The sequence below is a fragment of the Cygnus atratus genome, chromosome 10, assembly GCF_013377495.2.
Source record: "Cygnus atratus isolate AKBS03 ecotype Queensland, Australia chromosome 10, CAtr_DNAZoo_HiC_assembly, whole genome shotgun sequence".
Lineage (NCBI taxonomy): Eukaryota > Metazoa > Chordata > Aves > Anseriformes > Anatidae > Cygnus > Cygnus atratus.
In genome coordinates this window covers 19,221,789-19,234,651 of record NC_066371.1, presented here as the reverse complement: position 1 = coordinate 19,234,651, position 12,863 = coordinate 19,221,789, and the positions used below count along the sequence as shown (strand labels likewise).

The window sequence follows — 12,863 nt, the reverse complement described above, 5'->3', positions numbered from 1 at the left end:
TTTTCAAGACTTCCACTACACTATATATTTGGATTTTACATCACTGAAAGATGTTAATGATTTTACATAAAAATTGAAGTTCAGGAAGCACTGCTGTGTGTCTGAACTGAATAAAGTTTATCTAAAGGAAAGCTAACTGCAAAATAGAACATGATTCTAAAAAGAAAAGGTATTCCATTAACAATCTTTACAAATCCTCTTCTGAAAAGTTAAAATGGTCTTGATTTGAATAAATTTAATACCCACCCTGATATCATGCTACAGATATACAAAAATTAAGTGTAATCTAAGTTTCCTGAGGGGTTGTTTTTCTTTTCATTATTAACCTGTCCAATTTCCAGGGAAAACATCCGTGCATCATTACCCACCAAAAATCTTCATAGAAACTACAGAGAAATTGAAGAAATGCTTGGTAGGTCGGTAAAGGTGGCAGAAAGACACCATCATTCATGGTTTTTCTCCCCGTTTTCCTCACCTGGAGAGCAGCTGGTCCCATCTTCTTGCAAAGTGAATTCCGGGAAACAGGAGCACTTGTAGGACCCCACAGTGTTTATACACAAATGCTGACAGAGTTCCCCACCGTAGAGAAGACATTCATCCAGGTCATCTCCAGGCAGGTTATTTGACAGCTCAGCTTCATTGCTGATGGACAAAGCTTCATTGTGATCTTCCGTCTCTGAAACTAACAGAGAACAAAACATGCTGGTTCTCTAACAGGTGCTTTGGCATTAGGTCTGTAAGGATAGAGCGTTTGCTCACACAAACTCCAGATACAGTAAAATCTATCCAAAACGGTTACTTCAAGGACAAGAGAAAATCCATCCATCCTGAAGATAAGACCACTGTGCTGGACACATCCACTATCTCTTTCTGTAAGGCTGGACGGACAGACATTTCACAGGAGCCATGGAGGAAAAGACCTTGAGAGGTCACAAGCTCAACTTTCATGCTCACTAACACCATTGATGTTATTTGTACTAAGGTATCACATTGAAGCTTCATCTGAAACTGTCCCCACTGCAACACCACATTCAATTTTTTAATTTCAGGAGAAAAAGTTAACCAGTTAGTTTGGAGACTCTTCAACTAACCACTATTAACTGGTTAGCTACTTCTGCAGCTAACAATATAGCAAATATTAATAGCATAACAAATATTCCAGGACCCACTTCATACTGACATGGCTATCCCATTTACTGTTTTTGAACACTGGCAAAAGCATTATCCTTCTTTTCAGTTCTTGACCAAGTTTGTCAAGACTTTCTGTGATATTAAATGAATTGTTCAGTGAGTTACTCAGTCAGCTTTTCTTAAACACATACATGTAAATTTCCTCGGTCAGTGTAGTCTCAGCTAGGTTGAAATAAATCCTTATTCTTTTTGGCAAGAGAAAATACACATTTCATTCATGAGAGGAGAATGGACAAAGTTTGAACCCTAGCATATCCAGGAGGTTACCGAGCAATTCATGTGTGACAGGTGGCTACAGAGTGATGCTGGAAGGAGTATGGCCTTGGGCTGAGGGAAGCATAGCTGTCCAAGCTCCAGATTTGTCATGCTCCCTTTGTCATGCCTCTTTTACGGCAGGGATTTGACCTCAGGGATTTACCCAGGGATTTGACCTCTTCAGCATCACCATGCTCATATGTTGGAAGAATAAAACCAAACTTGCAGTGCTCTAGGGCTTCTCCAGTGTATGCTGTGGGAAAGCTCCTGTGATGTTCAGCAGTACAATAGGAAATCTAATTCCTGGAGGTTTCATTGCTAACATAATGCATGGGGCTACTTTGTCTGGAAAAAACTCATAGTTTGTTTCACACAAAATCTTTCAGGACTGCTAAAAGAAAATCAACAGCTTCAGCTTTGCTTCTTACAAAGGGCTAGTGGCTTCCTGCCCACCAGTGGTCTAAAAAGGTCTTTAAGTTTTTTTGTTTGTTTGTTCAAAACAAAAAACAACAACAACAACAAAAAAAGGAGATGACGAAGAAGAAGAAGAAGAAACTGCCAGGCAGGTCTCATCTCTCATCTAGCTGGTCTTCATGGCATACTCTGCATATCACCCAGAAGCAGCAGCACTTCTGTTTGTTATCTGGCAGGTCCCTGCACTATGCAATCGGGGCGGGGGACACTCAAACACTACAGCAAAGGTATGTTCTGAGGATCAGTGTGAGACAGAGACTGTATCTGCAACGTCTTCAAATTAAAAACGGACACTAACCCTTCTCAGGTGTCACTGTTGGCAAAGGTTCGGGATGCCTTTTTATTTCTGGCTGGATAAAGTGATCTCCCCCTTCACAGCAGGACAGCATCACATGACTGCAGGGGTAGCCCAGATTTATGTTGGACTCGCAGGTTTTCCCTTCACTCCTTAATCGCAGGCCCAGATTACAGCAATCACAGCATTGCTGAAAAAGAAAGAGACCATTAGTAACAAGGATTTCATAAAGTCTGGTTCAAGGATGAGCCCACACACACACCTGGAACTGATCTGCACTTTCCTTAGCAGTGGAGCATCTGGAAAAGTGCTTAGGGTTTAGACAGTTGCAAACATCAAAGCTTTACTTGTGCTAGTCTTTGCCATTCCTGCACAAATGGGTTGATCACAATGAGGATAAGCAAAAAGTCTCACTGTGACACCAACTTCAGCGGCTTCACATGGAAGGATGTAGTAGTACTGCAGATCACCTCCTTCCAGCTCTTGCACCCAGCCATTACTTTGTTTTTTGTATAAGCAAAAACAACACAGATCTGTATGTTGCTGTGTTAGATAGATCTTGAAAAACGGCTAGTTGCTTGAAGCAATGTGAAAGGAATTGCAAATACCTTGCATATATACAAGGATCAGCAGCAGCCCCCGAGCTGTCAGTATGTCAGTAAAGGCTATTTCCTCTACGCACCACTGCCCTGCAAACCTACTGTGACCTTTAATTACCTGACTGTCCTGGACACCTGCCTAGACAGTGCCTAGAGAAAGGCCAGCTTGTATTTTGTGAGCCATTTGCCTTCCTTTTCTTTCCTGAGCGAATCTAAAGCATCAGCTTCACTGTTAGGTTGATGCAATGGGGCAACCCTTAAAGGCAGTCTCTCCTGCAGTTTCCTCTGCTGCAGGCTGCAGACAAAAACAGTCTTGTGCTTTACTCAGTCACATAAAATCTATTGCACATTTAGGCCACAAAGGTATTAGATAAGTTATATCAAACTCCAAACGCATTTCAGAAAGTCCATACTGTGTATAGACAGTGGATATCTAATCAAGCAAGGCAGCTGAGGAGTTGTGTCTGCTTCAGAGACACACAGAGGTCATATGTGAATTGACAATGCCTGTCTGGATTTAAATACAAGTGTCCTGGCACCCCTAATACATACATTTAAGATGCCTTCCCTCTGATGGAAGAGTTATAAAATGCAGTCCCTTCCCCTCTGCAACTCCTGTGCTAATCAAGACATCCAGCTCAGCAGCACCCACTTACAGTTTGCAGCTAAACTCACAGAGCCTCTCTGAACCCAGAGAAGCTATTTCAGCCTATTCAGATCTTCAGCCTGTGAACGGGCAGGCGTCAGACACATAAAATGCAGGTCATAATTCAACCTGGCACTAGTTAGCTATGTCAACAGAAAGTCCAAGGACGGAACAGAAGAAAATTGAACTAAGCTCTCACTTCCCGAGAGAACTCTGACTTGAGGAGAGCAAACGAGAGCAGCGGTGTTGTAAGGGTTGGACGCAGTATGGAACTGGGAAAGAATCATGTTTCATAAGTAGCAATCCTAGATTGGTGTTCACATTAAAACAAAGCCTGTCTCCACTAGGGAGATATGAAAACTTCTTTGCTAGCAGCTCAGGCTGCAGAAACTCTTCTGCTGAGTCACTTCCAGAGACAAACACCGTAGCTTTAGGGTTTCTTGGGCTTTTCACGTGTGTCCTTTGATAATAGCTCTTGTTTTCTGTCCATAATTTCTAATCTGAAAGGTCCCCAAACATCACAGATAAAAGTTATGCACTGTTCACATTTGCAAATATGCATGCACAAAGATTTGGCTTTCCCCCCCCCAAAACAGCCTGACATCGGCACCCAAATATGTTTGCGAGCAGTATAGAATACAGCTCCTGAAGATGCTGAATTATTTTTGATATTAAAGGGACAAAGCCATATGTTCAAACTAATTATTAAAAAAAAATATATCTAATTATATTAAACTATGGTCATGCTAGAAATGAGAAAATTCCTATTTTCATCCTCCCAAGTCCAGAATTCCCTAATTCAAGATTTCATCAACTGAAAATTCTACTTTCTGTAAATATTTTTTAGTTCTGGTACATTTTTTTCAGTTTCAATATTCAAAAAAAGTTAACCACAATATATGTTTTTACCAAAGCACTGTAAAATGTTGGAATTTTTGCCACCAGAAGTATGGCTTTTTTCAGTCATAGTTTTAATTCACAGTTTATCCTTTGTGCAGGCATCACAGAGGGTATTAAATCAGTCACACACTCTTGGGTTCACATATTTTCCAGATTAATATAACTGTCTCATTTTCCAGTAAAAAAAAAAAAAAACGTTCACCAAAAAGTTCCTTCTAAAATGCAAAAACTTGAGTGGTTCTGATCTTCTGCTAGCCACCTTTTGAATTTCACCAGAATTCTATAAATCATTTAACAACCAATATGACTATTTTTACATCAACATTGACAATCATACCTTGAGAACCACTGTTTCATTCACAATGTTCTATGCTCCTCTCGAAAAAAATCATTCCTAGAACCCTGTACAACTGGACAGCATTTTGGTGCCCCCATGCACAAGTAAAAAGTTCCTAAGCATGTGCTTTTTGTCTTAAACAGCAGGTACAATCAGCCTAAGATTAATTTGCATTGATCACAAGCTGAGTAGCTGGATTTTAAGAACTGGCACTGCTACATTTACCTTGAAGCAAAAGTAAGGACCCCACCTCTGAAATGCCTGCAGAGGACATATGCACACTTGTTACCAGCAAGTAAATCCTCTGGAAAGGAAAACGTTACACTGGGACCAGCACAAGGAACTATTCCACGAGAATATTTTGCAACTTGTTTCAGCTAAGACAAGAATGATGAAGTTTTCTCTCCACTTACTCCTGAGGAATGACATGTATGATAAGATTTACTCTATGTCTCATGCTCTGCATGGCATGCCGAAGACCCTTGGTGAAAATTTAAGAACAATAATTGTGTCATACTTCAGAAATATTTTGCGTTTCCAAATGCAGATTCTCTTTGTATGCTAGTGGTAGACTCCAGACCCAAGTAGATAGCAGCTCTGAAAATGACAAATTGGCATAGCTAATTAAACTTTAAACTCCAGAGTAGACATCCATGCATTTTGCTTTTCCAGTGAACAGCTATCCACAAGAATCACCAATGTATAAGAACAGACAGAACTAATGACTTTCCTGCTGAGACAACAGAAGCTGCACTTAAGCTTAGATATAGCTATGTAAATTATTATCAGAGTGAAATGAATTCTGAAATGCACTCTTCTGGTAAAAACAATACAACAAGCAAGATGCTGAATCTTCAAACTAGTTTAAATTGGTTTGGCTCCACTGATTCTCATAAAGCAAATCTCATTTACAAAAGCTGAGGCTGTGCCTTGTGATTTGTACCACTGGTTAATGGTCTGCCGTTACTTATGAACAAAAGCTTCCATCATCATCTAAAACACTTGTTCCTCTAGTCTATCGTTTTGTTTAACTGAGAAATGAGGCTGCAATTCAATACTGTACCCAAGCAAACTGTTTGGTAGTAGATTTTCCCATTATATCTTTGATTGAGTTTTGCCCTAGCGTTTTCTAAAGTCTTCTAAAACACAGATACAAAAACTAAAATAGTCTTTTCAGCTACTTCCAAAGTGAGAAGGCAAAAGTAATACAGCAAGTTAAATCTTAAAAATGGAGATGGAAATTATTCAAATCATCATTACTGTGAAGTTCTAAAAGGGGCTGCATCTCCAGGCAATTTACACCTAAACTCTAATAGCAAAAATCCGTAACTGCATAATTTCCTGGCCTCACTCCTGCTACTTTATAATTTACCGAGCTCCATAATAATGCACAAAGAAATTACTGCTAAATGCATGAAATGAAGACAACTCACATTCAGAACAAAGCATACAAAAGCATCACAATTTACCTTATATGATGATCCTCCACAGGTATCGCTTTCCTCTGGTCCACACACATCTCCGTCCTTTGCAGCAATCATGCCAGCCAGGCAGCTGTTCTCCTTGATGGTGGAGATGCAACACTGCTTCTGAGCAATTCTGAAAAGGATCAAGGAGGTCAAGTGTTCACTGACATTCAGAGGACATCAGGATGCGATATAAAAAAAACCTAGGGCTGCCAGATTCACAGTACATCGCATACGTTTGAGCTCTCTTTAACGTGTCTCAATACTAATATAATACAGTTTGTACCAATGACATTTGCAGGATAATTTTTTTCTCATTTTTAATAAAAAGATGCACTGATAAAGGCTCAGGAAATCAAGTGCTGAGGTCACTGTCTCTCAAAGTCTGGTCAGCAATATCCCTTACAGCTCATCTATACCTGTGTTAAAGTCCTTCATCCCTACACTTTGCTTCTCAGAAGCCATCAGAAGGTTTCAGAAACAGACAAACCTTTTCCCTAAAAAGTGAGGAAATGAAAATGCTCCCATACACAACTTACTTCTTCCCCAGCCAAAGGCCTGATGCTCTGGACAGTACTTAAGGACAGTGTCACATCGCAAAACACCTTTAAACTCTTTATAGCCCCTGCAGATTGTAACCTGGAATTTAAGCTTTCATCTGACTTCAGAGAAAGGTTGACCTGATCACTATATGAAGTACTTTTGGAACATCCATTTCCTATAAATGGCTCTTCAATCAAACATTTTAATGAGATTCACTGAAGGTTGAAATGAAACAGATTCAAATCATAAACAGCAAGTTCCCAAATGATATGTAATAGATGTTCATTGCCTACTGACTATTTTAAATTGTACAGTGGATTTCCCAACCCCCTTCAAAGAGATATCTGCTTCTTTCATTCATATACAAAAGGGCAGGCAAAACGATCACCCAGTCCCTTTGGCTTTGCTCCATGAACCTGTGCACAGATTCATGCAGCACAGAGACTAGCAACACCTTGGGGTGGGGGGACGTACATCTGGTCCCACGATAGCAAAGGACCTATGGTGGTGAAGGGTGAGGACTGAGGGTTGCAGGCCACAGGGAGCCTCCTGGATGAATTACGTTGAGTAGGTGAACTATAGGTTGGACATACGTGACACTGAGGAACTTGTCAAACCTCAGCTGAAATACTGTATTATGGTACAAGTAAAGACAAACTTCTGTTTGGGGAAGATTTGGTGGTGTGAATGAATTGGGCAAAGTTGTTCTTTTCCCTAGAATAGCCTTGATGTTTAACTATATTTTGCTGATGCAGTGTCACAAGAAGGCACACTGCCTTATGGGGTGCCCTCATAGTGATGAATGAAAGGTTGATGCATTTTAACAGCCAGTGCCTCATAGCAAAGCAACTCCCCTGCAAGAGAAATATTAGCAAGCAAACAATTTTTGTCTATCAGATACTATTATTAATCCTACCAAACACAGTTGTCCTGGGAAACAAAAGCTTTTCTTTTCTGAGAATGAAGTATTTCTGAGTTTTCATTCTAATGTCTCAATTAAAAATGAAAAAAATAAAGAAAAAAAAAAGCAATGTCTTTTATTCCAGTAGGAACCAGCTAGTGACAGCCACTTGGCCACTTTCACAATGCAAGTGGCCTGTTTCATCAGCTTTAAATTAATATTTTTATTCTGGACAGCATGAGAGAAGCCTAACCAGTAAGTGGTAGTTTGAATTTGATTACAGGAAGGGGATTACCACCATCATGTCCTTTGTTTCAAGAAAGTTACCTTTCTAATCCAGTATGAATTGCCAACTAGAGAAATATATATTTTTTTGAGCTATGAATGGTTATTACCCAAATATATTCAAGAACCAGTAACTTAACTATTGTTGATTACATAAGACATGGAAACTTTCGTAAAAAAAAAATTAAAATTAAGAAAATTTCTAGAAATGGGAAAATGCTGCTAGGAAGTGTTTTTATATGTGCAAAGTTATTAACAAACTGAAATCTCTATACATTCACATTGTTCTGAATGTGACATTTATCCATGAGAAATTCCATTCCAGTATGAAATGCATAATAGAAACAGTATTATTTGGAGTATCACTGGCCATTTTTTGTTTTAGTATTTTTTTGAATTGTATCAACACAACTCAGTTTTAGCTACTGTATTACTGTAAATGAATTGGAAACAGCATTTCTTCTTCACAAACCTACTGACAGCAGGCCATACAAACAAGTTGTTCAGAGAAGATGCAGAATATTTCTACATTAGGAAAGTGTTCACGAGTTAAGAGCAGAGCAGTGATGTCAATTTACTAAACTGGTATGAGTCTCTAACTGGGATGAAGAGGCTCAGCAAAAAGCAGGATTCATACTTGTACAGCTGATGTAAGTGCCACACAGATAAACATTGCTCTGTTTGATAAAACACATTTCAAGAGATAAAAACAACTAAACTGAGTCCGATGACATTTCACCCAGCCTAACATCCTGTCTTTGAAACAGCCAGCAGTGCACACTCTGGGAATATTTTTACATCTGGCTATCAATTGACTACATAAGGATTTCCTGTAACTTGCTTTATTTTAAGTTCATTCATCTAGTTGCTACAGATGAGCTCTTTCTGGTAGTCCCAGTTACAGCAATCTTCTCTGGTATAGAAGTCATTCCGAGGTAATTTCTTCCAGCTGTTCAACAGTACCGATGTGTCTGTACCATCCATGGGAACAGACAAATCACATCTAAAAAGAGGACTTCAGATAAGAAACATTTGTTTTACTGCATGGCATTTTAAGTTCTAGGGAAATGGGAAAGATCAGAAAATTCATACCACTGTGTGATGGGGTTTTGCATAAAACCCTTTTGCGGATCAAAAGACCATCATTTCTTGTATGTCCTTGGCTGAGCAAGAAATTACATTCCTCTGCTCAGAGTGGGACATCACATTTTACACATTGCTCACCACTGCCTGCCTGCTTCCAAGCTCTATGCTAATCCCAGCCTGTATAACTCTATAGGCTCACCCAGACCTTGATCATTCCAATTAATACATTTCCCATCTTGCAGTTAGTGTTTTACAGAGAGAGGCCAATTCAGCACATAAATAGAAAATGGCCAGAGACAAACTACCTCAAAAAGTAGCTTTAACATTTAAGTTTTTGCCACTTGAAGACTCAAAAATGGCACCAGGCAACAACAGATCCCTTAATCTGCAGCCTCTATAAAAAAACCTACAGCCTCTACAAAAACAGCGGGAGCTTCAATCCTTTGCCTCGGCAGAAAAATTGATCCTTCAGGGCACTGAGGTCACCTATAAGGCCCAGGTATTGACAGTCAACTATCCTGGCAGAACAGTGACTAATTCGTGCAATTAGTACCTATCTTCCGCTTTTTAAAATCTTCAGATCCTGAGTCAAATTAACAGCAGATTCTCAGGAGCTTGCAGTACTTGCGAGCATTCTGGCTCACAAAATGGCGCAGTCAGCACGTAGGTATGTGCATGGTGACCAGCTCTGCACACTGGCACATCTCCTAACGAGAGCAGTAAGTTTTTGTCCATCCTTTCAAGTTTTTTCAAATACTTCTCAACAATAAATGTAGCTTTACGCAGAATATTTACAGGTGTTTCTTAAATCTTTAAATCGGGGACACAACTGAAATTTTGAAAGTAAAACAAGTGAACTCCAAATCTCATATTCTGTTAAATCCCAAGGGGATTCACAGAGACTGGAACATTTAGGATCTGAATTTTTCATCTAAACCCAGCCTCAGATGTGCAGGTGCAACTCATTAATGTATTGGATTTGCACCTACTTAGGGTATGGCTGGAATTTTTTAATCTGTCTTTATTTCATGGACAGTTGGTATGGGTCAGTAATGTCAAGCCAGTTCTCAGTGGGGGATCTTAATCACCCAGTAACTTCGCAAAGGTGCAACGATACAAACTTGGATAAAGCTGCTATATGCCAAGCTTCTTTAATGCTGAAAGCTTTGGGATCACTCTGTTTCTGTTGCATCTTTGGAGTCTTGGATAACTTTCCCAACAGCCCTCCCTAAGGCCTGTATCAGACTCGGTGGGAGGACAGAGAGATGGGATGAATTGCAGCTAGAGCGATACATTTTCCATGTCACTTTGCACCCATCCTCCTTTTCCTGATGAGTTCAAACCTGGCATCCTCATGCAGACCAGATGCTACTGATACTAGCAGCATTATCAAGACGTATGGTACCCTCCAGCTGAACACAGACATCAGAACCAGCAGCCATTCACATAGGACAATAAACACATCATTTAATGATACAGATAATCACTGCATTTAGCACTTGCCAAATGGAATACAAACACATTTAGCTACTCTGCCCTTCTATTTATCTGCAACTCCACAGATGCGCATAAAACTGGGAAACAAAAATTCATGTTCTGCTCACATGAGAGAGGAAGAAGAAACCTTAAAAGGTTTCTGCTTAGATTGGATTTTGAGGCACGGGAGGGGGAAGTCTTTCTTCCTATTTTGTCATGGCATATTGCCAGTGCACCATTAATTTACACAGAAAAATGAAAGAGTTCCCAGTCTCCTAGACATTCCACAAATAGAACAATAATCTGATATATTCTAAAGGACTGCTCTCTACATTAATGCTAGATGCTTGGTTTTGATTTACGTACCTGCAAATATCACCATCCACTCCACTTACAGGAATTTCTGTGCACTCCCCGTTATCGATAGCCCACTGCTGTCCAGCTCCACAGCAGCTCTCAATCAATTCCCTTGTAGAACCTGTATAAAACATACACAGCAAATATTTTGTGTGGAATCTGTCATGTGTGACTTTGCTTTCTTAATTGAAAAGATATTTAAAATAATGATAGTTCAGGATTTTTATATATTTTATTTCGTTACATGCAAAATAATTTAATTTTCCAACATCAAAGAATGATACGATGTTGCTGGGGGAAGGAAAAGGAGAGGGTTCTCAGAAAGTGGCCCTTGGTTCACTGATTCCGTTAGAATCAATAGAATTTCACCTTAATCAATCTTCAAGTATCCAAGCTCATATCAGACTGTACTCAGCTATGTCCTTAGAAGGCCAAAATCCAGGTTATTTAAAACAAAAAAAATTGAATACAATTTACATGGAAGTGCATCTTTAACACTATTTACATTTAAATTCACTGGGCAGGATTTTAATCTCTCAGTTTTACAATGGTGTAAATTTTCTAACTGCAGAAGAATAATTTAGCACAGAAAAATAATTTAGCAAAGCGTCAGTACAATGACATAATTCTTAACATGCCAGAATAACATATACTACTAGAAGCGATATTTTAGTAGTATGCTCTGTACTTACTTATGTATCATACTTTGTAAGCTCATTCTACTAGTGACAGTCATGTAGAACCACCAGTTCTCAGCTCCAGGTTACAGAAACAAAACAAATGACAGACAGAGGCAGCACTGATACCTGCAGTACCTTGACTTACATGACCACCTGGTAATGTCTTTTAGTGAGGCATTGCAGAAATAAGTTAGAGTTTTAAATAGAAAAAAAAGGTATAACTGGTTTGAAAACAACCTTGTCTTTGACACCTCTGAAAAAAAAAACAACTGAAAAATCATGTTTGGCCAGTCAATGCAGATTAATTTAGTAAGTCACTAGACTGTTGTGGCAAGACCTTCATTATCATTAGCTCACAGTTCACAATAAATGAAATACAGCACACGGAGCATGCACAAGTAGGTATATAGCATACACAAGCCTCAGCAGCTCTCTTATACTTAAAATTATGGAGATCCACATACGAGTGACAACAAATGGAAATGCATTCCTTGTCACAGTCCCTTAAAGTTCTTAGAACTTAGCAAGTGTATTTTTAGTAGGCTTGGTACATGTAGCGTTAAGAAATTGTTTCCATAAATTAGATTAAGAAATTTCACTCCTAGGACTTACCTAGAGAACATACACCTAGAGTGTCCTAGGGCTGAATTTGAGGCTTCATCTGGTTTAAACCATCAGAGAAAGGGCTTGAGGGACATAGGCCTGATTCTGCTAACACACTCACATACACATGTAGGCACTAAGACGGAGTAAAAGAGATGGGCATGTAAAGTGCTACACTGTTTTGTACGTTTTTCCCTGTGGCTATCCATTTCAGATGTAAACGTTCAGGTTGCAGTGAAAGAGGGCAAACTAGTGGGTCTGCAGTACACCAGGTACCTACTGTATAGAACGGAGCCAAGCCACATCAGACTGGTCAGAAACAGTATCTTTTGGAGTCTTTACAGAAGTTTAACTTGCGATGGGAGGTCTGCCACGCTACTGGGGTGCAAACACCAACCAACCACTAACATAAGCCAACTGAACTGATGCTGAAGTGCAAGGAGCCTTCCCTATGGCAGCAGCTGGCAAGGACAGCACCGTGTCGCCAGCAAGATTTCTCCCCTGACCACGCATGCAGCCGCTGGGCTCCGTTGCACAAAGCAGGTGGCCTCCCCCTCACCAGCTAACAGGGTACAAATATGATGAAGTGATGCTTTTTAGAGAGACAGAAGGTAGGTTATAAATGCTTCGGGGCTGTGATTTTGCAGTAGTGCTATACATGTCACTACACATAATAAAGACATTTCAGACTCAGAGGCAGTGGCACAGCAGTGAGGAGTTTGAGCAGTGCCTGCTCTCTTCCATTTGAAGTGCTCCACTTCCTTTTAAA

At 39.7% G+C, this 12,863-nt stretch overlaps 1 protein-coding gene across 11 annotated transcripts in view; it reads right to left on the bottom strand.

Annotated features, from left to right (window-relative positions):
- Positions 1-12,863, bottom strand: part of FBLN2 (fibulin 2) — a 112,104-nt gene that overhangs the window by 31,108 nt on the left and 68,133 nt on the right. For all 11 annotated transcript variants that reach the window (XM_035558480.2, XM_035558473.2, XM_050712878.1 and 8 more), the window contains 4 exons: positions 10,821-10,932; positions 6,167-6,296; positions 2,219-2,405; positions 476-682 (listed from right to left, as the gene is read on the bottom strand). In XM_035558480.2, coding sequence (XP_035414373.1) covers positions 476-682; positions 2,219-2,405; positions 6,167-6,296; positions 10,821-10,932 — 636 coding nt within the window. The remainder of the gene's footprint in view (positions 1-475; positions 683-2,218; positions 2,406-6,166; positions 6,297-10,820; positions 10,933-12,863) is intronic.